This window comes from Orycteropus afer, unplaced genomic scaffold, assembly GCF_000298275.1.
Source record: "Orycteropus afer afer isolate SDZICR_OR568_19922 unplaced genomic scaffold, OryAfe1.0 scaffold00039, whole genome shotgun sequence".
NCBI classification, from domain to species: domain Eukaryota; kingdom Metazoa; phylum Chordata; class Mammalia; order Tubulidentata; family Orycteropodidae; genus Orycteropus; species Orycteropus afer.
The window spans coordinates 10,915,051-10,925,123 of record NW_006921626.1 but is presented as its reverse complement, the minus strand read 5'-3'; the positions used below and the strand labels follow the sequence as shown (position 1 = coordinate 10,925,123).

The 10,073-nt window shown below is 47.8% G+C and overlaps 1 protein-coding gene across 1 annotated transcript in view; it reads right to left on the bottom strand.

Annotated features, from left to right (window-relative positions):
* CNIH3 (cornichon family AMPA receptor auxiliary protein 3) overlaps nucleotides 1-8,079 on the bottom strand; it is a 288,690-nt gene extending 280,611 nt beyond the window's left edge. Inside the window, exon 1 of the mRNA XM_007936996.1 lies at nucleotides 7,999-8,079. Coding sequence (XP_007935187.1) covers nucleotides 7,999-8,079 — 81 coding nt within the window. The remainder of the gene's footprint in view (nucleotides 1-7,998) is intronic.
* Nucleotides 8,080-10,073: the final 1,994 nt, after the last annotated feature.

The window sequence follows — 10,073 nt, the reverse complement described above, 5'->3', positions numbered from 1 at the left end:
AGTGGGAGGGGAGCTGTTGCATTGTGGTAAACTGTGGTCAATGACATGAGACAAAGTATATGTGAACTGCTGTATGGAAAGTGAATTTGCTCCGTAAATCTTCACCCAAATCACAATAAATAAAAAAATAAAATAAAATTACAGCCATAAAAACCCTACCGAGCAGTTCTACTCTATAACACACAGTTACCATGAGTCAGAATTGACTTGTGATAGCAACAAGTTTGGGTTTTGTTTTGTTTTAATGTTCCCAGAGAACCAAATCCATTGCCATCAAGTCAATTCCAACTCATAGTGACCTTTTAGGGCAGATTATGCTGTAAATCTTTAAGGAAGCAGGCTGTCTCATCTTTCTCCCACAAATAGGCTGGTAGTTCTAACTGCTAAATGCTAAAAGCTTTATGCCACCAAATCTCCTTTCCAAGGAAAAAACCAAAAAACCAAACCCACTGCCATTGAGTCAATTCCAACTCATAGCAACCCCCACTGGGTTTCCAGGGCCTGTAAATCTTTATGGAAGCAGATTGCCTCATCTTCCTCCCACAGAGCAGCTGGTGGGTTTGAAATACTGACCTTTTGGTTAGCAGCCAAATGTCTTACCACTATGCCACCAGAGCTCCTTTTTCTAAGGAAAAGGGAGGGGAAAATTAGCCTCAGATGGGAAGAAAGACTCTGCTTCCTCTGAGTCTAGAAGGGAAGGCGAACTATATGAGGGCAAAATCAGGTCATTGCAGGGAGTGGGTGGATATCGTCTCTGTGAGTTGGAGGTGAAGTCATCTGCTGAGAGGAGATGGTAGTGGGTCTTTGAGGAGCTTCAGAGAAGCGGGCTTTGAATAGTACTATAGGAGATGAAAGGAGCTCTGGTGGCATAGTGCCCAAGGCATCTGACTGCTAACCACAAGGCTAGCAGTTCATACCCACCAGCCACTCCTCAGAAGGAAGGCTGGGCAATCTACTTCTGTAAAGATTTATCGCCTCAGAAAGGAGGTCGCTATGAATTGCAATCGACTTGATGGAAGTGAGTTTGGTTTCCTACTAGGAGGTGAAGGAACTGAGCCTAGCTAATGTCAAACCACAACTTCATCTTGGTCCCAACAGTCCTCAGGAACCTGGGGTGAGAGTGGAGTCCTAAGAGACATAGGGTCCCCCGGATAGACACAACGCAATGGTTGAAAGCTGTGTGGTAAGAGTTGAGTGATGGATAAGGTCTGATGGCATAAGAAGGAACTGACTCCTTGAGGAGTGATAGACAGAGAAACAAAGGAAGTAGTAGTTCTGTCAAAATGAGGGCCAAGAACAGGGCTACAGAATGCATGAGTGAGAGACAGGGTCTCACGCTGGAAAGGCAGGTCCAGGTCATGGGGTTGTGGGGCTGAAGAGCTTGAAATGGTTACCAGAAATAAGGTCAGATAACCTAAACCACCTAAGATGACAGCAGGACAGGAAGAATGTGACAGTCATCCAGGTATGAATACCCCTAGTGAATTCCTGGAGGAGTGGAAGGAGATGACAGTGACAACAAAGGGTAACAAGGCACCATCTGGAGAGCACTTCTACAGGAGAAGAACGCTCCAGAGGAACTTGTTTGCAGATTTGTCAGGAAGGAGATGAGCAACATAAAACAAGCCCAGAGAAGAAAGCACAAAGCACTGTGGATACAACGGATTGAAAGAGGCCCGGCCGCCAGTGGGGCAAGAGACAGGTGGAGACAAATCAAGTGAAGTGAACAGGCCTCAAAGCTCAGTAGGGAGCTCTGCTTGGGTACTGCTTCAACGGCAGTATAGGCTGAAGCTCCAGCTCTCTGAAAAAGGCCTCACAGTATTCACTGCATTTAATGTTCAATCGATGACTCTAACGTCAAGACTTTAGTGTCTCTGTAACATCCAACCCTAATAAGACCTGTGACCCTTACCCAGCAGTTGGGACTGAGGCCAGTGCCTTCTTGTTTTAGGTCATCTCTGAGTCCTGCATACTTCTCGCCTCTCTTGAAACATGACTGTGGTAGAAATACAAAGATCCTGTAAGCCTTCTTTTCTCTGGTGGCACAGTGGTGGCTGTCAACTGACATCTGTTGTTATGTGTGGTCGAGTCGGCCTCGACTCATAGCAACCGCTCCTTGGGTTTCCGAGGTGGTATCACTACAGAAGTAGATTACCCAACCTTCCTTCCGAGGAGTGGCTGGTGGGTTTGAACTGCCAGGCTTCTAGTTAGTAGTCAAGTGCTTTAGGCACTATGCTACCAGAGCTCCAACTGACATCTAGTCAGCTCCAACTCATAGCAACTCCTACACCATCTTCATGATCGTTGGTCTGCTTGAGTCCATTGTTGCCGCCACTATGTATTTTGAGTGCCTTCGAACCTAGGGGGCTTCTGATGAGCACAGTACTCATCAGACAATATTCTGTTGTGATCCACAGAGTTTTCATTGGCTAATTTTCTGAAGCAGATCATCAAGCCTTTCTTCCTAATCTGTCTTAGTCTGGAAGCTCCAATGGAACCTGTCCACCAAGGGTAAGTCGGCTAGTATCTGAAATACCAGTGACAGAGCTTCCAGCATTATAGCAACTTATAAGCCACCAGAGTATTACAAAGAGGCAGACTGGCAGTGGCTTTCAGAGGTAATTATAGAAAATCACCAGCCAGACCATCACCAACTCCTCAGTGTAAGAAAGGGTAATGCTGCAAGAAACAATCCAGACATCATACCTTACAGGACACGCTTTCTCCAGGTAGAGCTGGCACTTTTCCCCATGCTGTCCCTCTGCAGGGAAACTAGCTCCACTAACATCAAGACAGAGCCTATATCCCACGGTGTGTGCCTGTCTTCTTTTATAACAATTAGTTTCCACAAAGTACCAGGGTACAGTGGAAAATGCATGTGCCCAACCACCTGGGGAATCAACCAAATAAACAAACCTGTTACCATCAAATTGACTCGGACTCATGGCAACCTCACATGTTAGAGCAACTCCATGTGTGCCATGAGGTTTTCCTGGCTATAATCTTTACAGAAGTAGTTCACCAGGCTTTTCTTTCATAGTGCCACTGTGTGGGTTTGAATCACAAACTGCTTACACCACTCAAACTCCTTCAGGTCCATGAGAAATAGCCAGAAGCCAAGTCAGAAATTAATTACCAAGACAGCCAGAAATGTGACATGACAGAAAGGAACAACAACTCAGTCTACCAGTTTTCACTGTGTTTTCTATGTGCCAGGTACTGCCCTGAAGAAGCAATACTGAACCAGAAAATGCCTCCGTTCTCATAGAGGTCCCTTCTCAAGGTGCAAAGCAATGTAGGCAGTAGAGGGAGTGACAAGAGGGGAGGGGATGAGAGAGGCTAGAGCTGCAGACATCACTTCATAGATAAGAGTGATGCCAGGAGCCAGATAAATGGAAGATGTCAGATTGTTGTTAGGTGCCACTGAGTTGGTTCTGACTCATAGCGACCCTATGCACAACAGAACAAAACACTGCCCTGTCCTGAGCCATCCTTCACAATCTTTGCTATACTTGAGACCAACATTGCAGCCACTGTGTCAACCCATCGCATTGAAGGTCTCTCTCCACCCCTTTTTCTTTTTCTGCTGACCCTCTACTTTACCAAGCATGAGATCCTTCTCTAGGGACTGGTCCCTTCTAACAACATGGCCAAAGTGGGTGAGATGCAGAAGGAAATGTGAAATGTAGGGATGGGATGTCTCAGATAGAACAGAAAGTAGAGGCCACGTGAGGCTTAGCTAAGAGCTCGGCACCCTCATCCCCACCCCTAGGCCAAAGTTGGATAGTAAACAGACAAGGTATTGTCCACCCTAGGGAGTTTACTGTTTGACATAAAACCCATTTTCCCTTCAGATGAGTAATCTGAGAAGTTTACTCAGTTTGCAATGGCAGAGTCTATGACAGGCTGGAACTGGCTGAAATAGTCAGCCAAAAAAAGACATTTCACCTGACAAAACTGCCTCTCAGTCAATAAGCGTTTGTTATCATCTCTGGTGGCATACTGGATAAGGCACTTGACTGCTAATGGGAAGGTCAGCAGTTCAAACCCATCAGCAGCTCTCCGGAAGGAAGACAGGGCGGTCTACTTCCATAAAAATTTACAGCCTCAGAAACTCAATGGGGGTCGTTATGAGTTGGAAATGACTCCCTGGCAGTGAGTTTGGTTTTGGTTTGGTTATCGTGTCTGACAGCAAATATTGCTGTGAATCCAAAGAAATAAGATGTGACGATGCAATGAATCTTTCTAGCAGATGCTGGGGATTATTTTATTTTGTAAATTGTCAAAAATTAGAGTTTTTAAACATGACTCTAGGTAAAAAGGACTTTAAAAGCTTAAAATTTGAAAGAATTGGTGAGGAAACTTTGATCTCTTCAAAGAATGGCTTCATCTGTTTAGATAGATGAGACAGTCTGCAAACAGGAAAAGCCAAGCTGGAGCTGAGATAGCTTTTCCAAGTAAACATTGTTCATTTTATATTGGCTGCAAATAGACATCACTTCACATCTGAAACCCTTTTGAAATTTTTTTTTTTAAAATACCCATATGCAATTTTTTAGAAAAATACACACATGCATAAAGATTGAAAGAATAGATTCCTACATCTTTTTCTAGATGGTAAGACTGACAATGATTTTTGTTCTGCTCATTATGTGTCCTCGTATTTTCAAATTTTTCAGCAATGAATCTGTATCATTTAAAGGCAGGAAAAAAATAACTTAAAAAAATAAAATAGAATTTCCTCTTTTAAAAAATGATATACAGTATGTCTGGAGTCTTGTTGTTATAACTCTAATCAGTGATGCCAAGTACTAACACTCATGTAGAGAAAGATAATCCTTTGGATGGAAATATTATCCACTATTGTCAAAATTAAACAATCCAAAGACAATGACCATGGTTAGAAGAAAGGCATGGGCATAGGCGTCTCACAGATCCAGATTAAATGCCAGCTGCAAAACATACCAGCAGTGCAACCTTGGGTAAGTTTGCTAACCTCTCTGATCTACAGTTTCCTCATCTGTAAAATGTCAGTTGTGAGGATAAAACGGCTCTCTGGGCAATAAGAGGCCATGTGCCTGAAAACAGGCAAAGTCACAGAATAAATTCAATGCATCTTCCAGAAGTAACAAACATGCTCAAAGATAATGGCTAACATAAAATAAATAATTGGCAATTCAAAACATTTTGATTTGAAAACAAATCCAGGTATATATTGGAATAGGATGCAAAATCCCATACATTTTCCAACTTAAAAAAAGATATAACAAGAAATGCTGTGCATGTGGTTGCCACATCTATTCTTTCTTCAGACCTCGGTAGCAGGAAGAGGAAAGTAAACCATCAATGTACATCCAAGAGGTCCCTCATGAAATGCCTAGGACAGGGCTGGCCCATTACAGGCACTCAATAAATAGTAAACTCAGATCCAACACAGAGCAACCCCTCCTTGGGTTTCCAAGGCAGTATCACTATGGAAGTAGATTGCCCAACTTTCCTTCTGAGGAGTGGCTGATGGGTTTGAACAGCCAGCCTTCTGGTTAGCAGTCAAGTGCCTTAGGCACTACACCACCAGAGCTCCTTACCCTTAGACAAGGGGGTGAGTATTGGGAAACTGGAGAATGGAGCCCCACACAGGATCACTGAAATGCCTGATTTTGATTTAAATGTCTATTAGTCAACTAGCTGTATAAACCACCCACTTAATTAACTTGTTCTTGAATTATTTATCATCTCACCCTGAGTGGGAGAAGAGCATTCTTTCTGGTTACTTGCTCTGCTTCAAGGGCTAGTTCAGAGAACTCCAAGCCTGGCAGACTTTCCTGGAGCCTCTGGCCAAGGTAAGCATGGAAAGGAACAGCAAATGAAGTAGTTCTGAAGAATGGGAGTAGTTAAAACTAGAATGTAAAAAAAAAAAAAAACCTCTTAAAACCCAAAGAGAGAAAAAGTTCCTTTAAAACACATTAACTGAGGTTTCTGCAGTGCTTGGGCATGCTCTTTTCTATGCCCTTTCCTATTCTAAATTAGGTAAAGTTGCATTTTCCCTCAACAACCATCAACAACCTAAAAAGCTCAGTTCTCTCCTGAAAATTAAACCCAACATTCCAGAGCAGAAAGGAAGGAAGAGGGCAGAATCCCTTTACTCCTAACTCCCAGGACTTTTGTCAACCATGAAACGTCTGTGTTCAAATCCTTCTCTCCTACTCCTAGGCTCCTAAATCAACCAAATCACAGATTTACACAGTCTTGGACATAGTGGGAAGCTCAGAGGTCATCCAGATCAACTTCTCTCACTGCAGAAATGAGGAAGGAAGTCCAGCAAGCGTCTTTCCTAAGGTTACATGGTTAGAGAAGCCCCTACATGGCACAATGGTTAAATGCTCAACTACTAGCCTAAAGGTTGGTGAGTTAAACCCACCCAGAAGCACCTCAGAAGAAAGACCTAGTGATCTGCTTCTGAAAGGCCATGGCCTTGAAAAAACCTATGGAGATGTTCTGCTCTACACACATAGGGTCTCTGTGAGTTAGAATCCACTCCAGGGGAACTAACAACATGGGTAGCAGCAGTCCTGCTCCTGGATATCCCTCTCCCTGTCAGAGAGCCTTGTAACAGGAGCTGCTCTAGCTGATCTCCTTAGCTGCTTAGTTCTATTTCAAGATAAACTCTCTAGAAAACACTTGCACAAAACACCTGCATCTCACCCACCCTGCAATTTCCTTGGGTCCTCATCTGGGTCTTCCTTTCCCAGTGTATGCGTGCTCTCTAAGGCTCACTGGAACCATGCCGTAAGGCATTCAGATCAGGGCCCTTCCCAGACACCTGCACATGCTAGACAGGAAGGGCTTTTACTGGGGGGAGATGATGCTTTGTGGTGCTCCTTCCAAAATGCTTGACCTTGGCTGATCTTCCCAACAGCCTTCTAACAGCGAGGATAGAGAGTTTATAAAACCTTGGAGGAGGAAGCCCCGAGAGTTCAATTCACTTGCCAAGTGTTACACAGTCTTTATGAAAAGTCAGCGTTCCTCAGTACTCTCTCCCTTCCTTTACACTTATTCTCCTGTCCAGAAGCTTTTTGTTCCCTCCTTCCACACCACACGGCCCACCCCTGACCATGTCCTGCAGAATTAGGACTCATGGCTGCTCGCAACCTGGGCCACCTTTTGTGATGTAGTCCTCCCTGAAGGATAGCAGGAAAGCTTGTGCCTGGGTCAGGTATGCCACCAAGAGGGAATCTTCAGGGGTTGGACTGTTCAGACCCCAGGAGACTGGAGGACACCAAGACTCTCCTAGGACAAAGGAGGAAACCATCTTCCTTCTTCCCTCTCATGGGCACTCTCTGCTGGCCTCTCTCTGCGTATATTTCCTTCACTTCTTATTTATTCCTCTTATTCCCCAACCTCCCTCTCCTCGCTTTTCTCTCTCCCTCATTTTTCTGCCGCCTTCCACTTCGTCCCCCATCACCTACATAGGTTCCCTCCCCCCCCCCGGACCTAACCTCTCCCTACTTCCCGATCCCGTCGTGTTTCCACTTTGTCTTCAATTATGTCTAAATGCAATTCACCACAGATGCTGACATTTTAAATGTTTAGTTGTTATAGTTACTTGACTAATTGCCTGGCCCGACGGCGGCGCTTCTCCTTCGCCTCCGGCGGGCGAGAGAGAAGGGGGCGGGAAAAGGCTGGGGGCAGAAGGAGTTGTAGCTGCTACTCCCGGGGACCGGGACTTTCGGTCTTTCTGGCCTCCCCGCCTGCACCGCAGGGCACCGAAGGCGCACCCGGCTCACCCTGGCCTCGGGATCCCGCGAACTATCTCCCGCCCCGGGACAAGATAGCAGGAACGGGTCTAATCTGCGGGGGCGCGGCGGTTAACCTCCTACTCTGCCCACACTGGAGAAAGTGGGGAAATGGAATGCCATTTCAGGGAAACTGGTGAAGGTGATAGAGAGAGGGGCGAGTTTGGGGAGAAAGAAGAGTTAGAAACCGCGGCCGGTTACTCACGTGCCAAATGGCGAAGAAGATGAGCGCAGCGCACAGCACCAGCGAAAGCATATAGCAGAAAGCAGCGAAAGTGAAGGCCATGACCGGCGACCAGGGGCTGCCCTCACCCCTATTCCCACCTCACGCAAAGAAGCCCCAAGAAGGCCAACGCCTCCTTCTAGTCCCGCACTCCCTCAACGGGGTGGCAGGTAGGAACCAAGTCTGCACCCTCCCCTCGAGGTCAGTGGCTAGAGGAGACACGCAAAGCCGAGTCGAGGGTCAGCGAAGAGGAGCAGGATTCCCGCAGACTCTGGAGACAAGGGACGACAGCCCGCCGGTGAAGACAGGGAATGGTGCGTCGAGCGTCGTTGGCGGGTACTGTCCCCAAACAGAGAAAGAAATCAAATCGGCTGAGAAGTCCTGCAGATTAGTGCCAACCTGCGAAGCCCTCGAAGGAAGCACAGCGAGGGGTACGAGGACTCCACGAAGACCGAGTGAGACGCTTCCGTCCCGCCGCGCCTCCCCAGGAGAAAGGCAGCTGAAATCCCAGGAAAAGCTCTCTGCTTTCCACGCCGAAACCAAAGAGGCGAGGAGTGCGCGCCGCTCCGCCCCCCGTGCGCCACCAGTGCGCAAACGAAGAGCGTCCTGCAAGGTGTCCGGACGGACACCGAGTTCCTTACGAATCCCAGAGCCGGCAGCGACTCTCTCCCGGGAGAACAGATCTTCCAGGTAGCCAAGAAGAGACGTGAAACGCTCCTCCCCTTAGTCTTGCGCCCCAAAAACGGCTTCCACCGCGGCTGTGCGCTCCGAGGCACACCGGCTCCGGCCCCAACCGCGGCCCCGGCACGCCAGCCTCGGTTATCCAAGTTTCCTGGACACAGGGGTCGAACCGGGGAGGGAACGGGCTCCAGCCCAATGGCCCTGCACCTGCCTTGGCGGCTGTAGGGGCTGCTGTCAGGCTAAGTGCTGCTCTGGCAGAGCTCGCTCCACCTGCTGCTGCCGCCGCCTCTACCGCTACGAGAACTGAAACAGCGCGTCCCGGGATCCCCTCCCTCTTGGCGCCCCACCCTCAGCTCCCGCTCCGCGGAGCACGCCCTCCTTGGCGGGCGGAGACTGCGGCGGCGGGGGCTGGGACAAGGTGGTTGGCGAAGTACCGCTGGGCGCTCAGTCGCCGGCGCCGCTGCAGTTGTGCGCGCCTGCCTTTCCGAGGAAACTTGAGACCAGCCGCGCAGGCGAGGCAGGCAGACACGCGGAGGTGGGGACGAGATGGAGCGGGGTGGGCAAGCGCAGGGACTCTTTAAACACGTGCGTCTGGAGGAGGTGGGAAGCAGCGGAAGGGTATGATGTGTGTGGATCACGAATGCGGCAGCCTTAGGGAGCAAGAGGTGGAGTAGTTGTGTTGGTTGGAAATTACTGGACAAGCCCTTGGATCCCAGGAAAGCTCAGGTGGATTTTCCCAAACTGTAGCGTCTTTAAGGAGATCTAGTGGCGCAGTGGTTAAGCACTGGGCTGGTAAAGGAAAGTTCGGCAGTTCGAACCACCAGCCGCTCTGTAGGAGAAGAATTACAGCCTTGGAAACTGTGGGGGTAGTTCAACTCAGTCCTACAGGATAGCTTTGAGTCCAAATTCATGCAAGCGCTGAGTAGAACCAAAAAAAAAAAAAAAAACCTTCACTGCCCTGGTATCTATTCAATTCAACTCATAGCGACTGAAGCAGTATCTCTTCGGAAGTAGATTGCCCAATCATCCTTCCGAGGAGTGGCTGGTGAGTTTGAACCGCCAGCCTTCTGGTTAGCAGTCAAATGCCTTAGTCACTATACCACCAGAGCTCCCAAAGAGCTGGGTAGCACCTTTAATGTTCCGTGCTGTATTTGCAGCGCTCCTCCCAGTTCGTGCAAAATTCTCCATTAGCGTTCTTCCCTCTCTTCCCCATCTGACCTTGAGTAGGGAAATGTAGGCACGGTGGACTATTCTAGATTGAACAGTTAGCAATGATGGCTGAGTGTTTTGGTATTGATGTAGTAAAACTTCCAAGAGCACGCGCTTTTGCAGTCAGACCCCTTTTGAGCTGCAAGTTTGGTAACCTCTTTAAATCT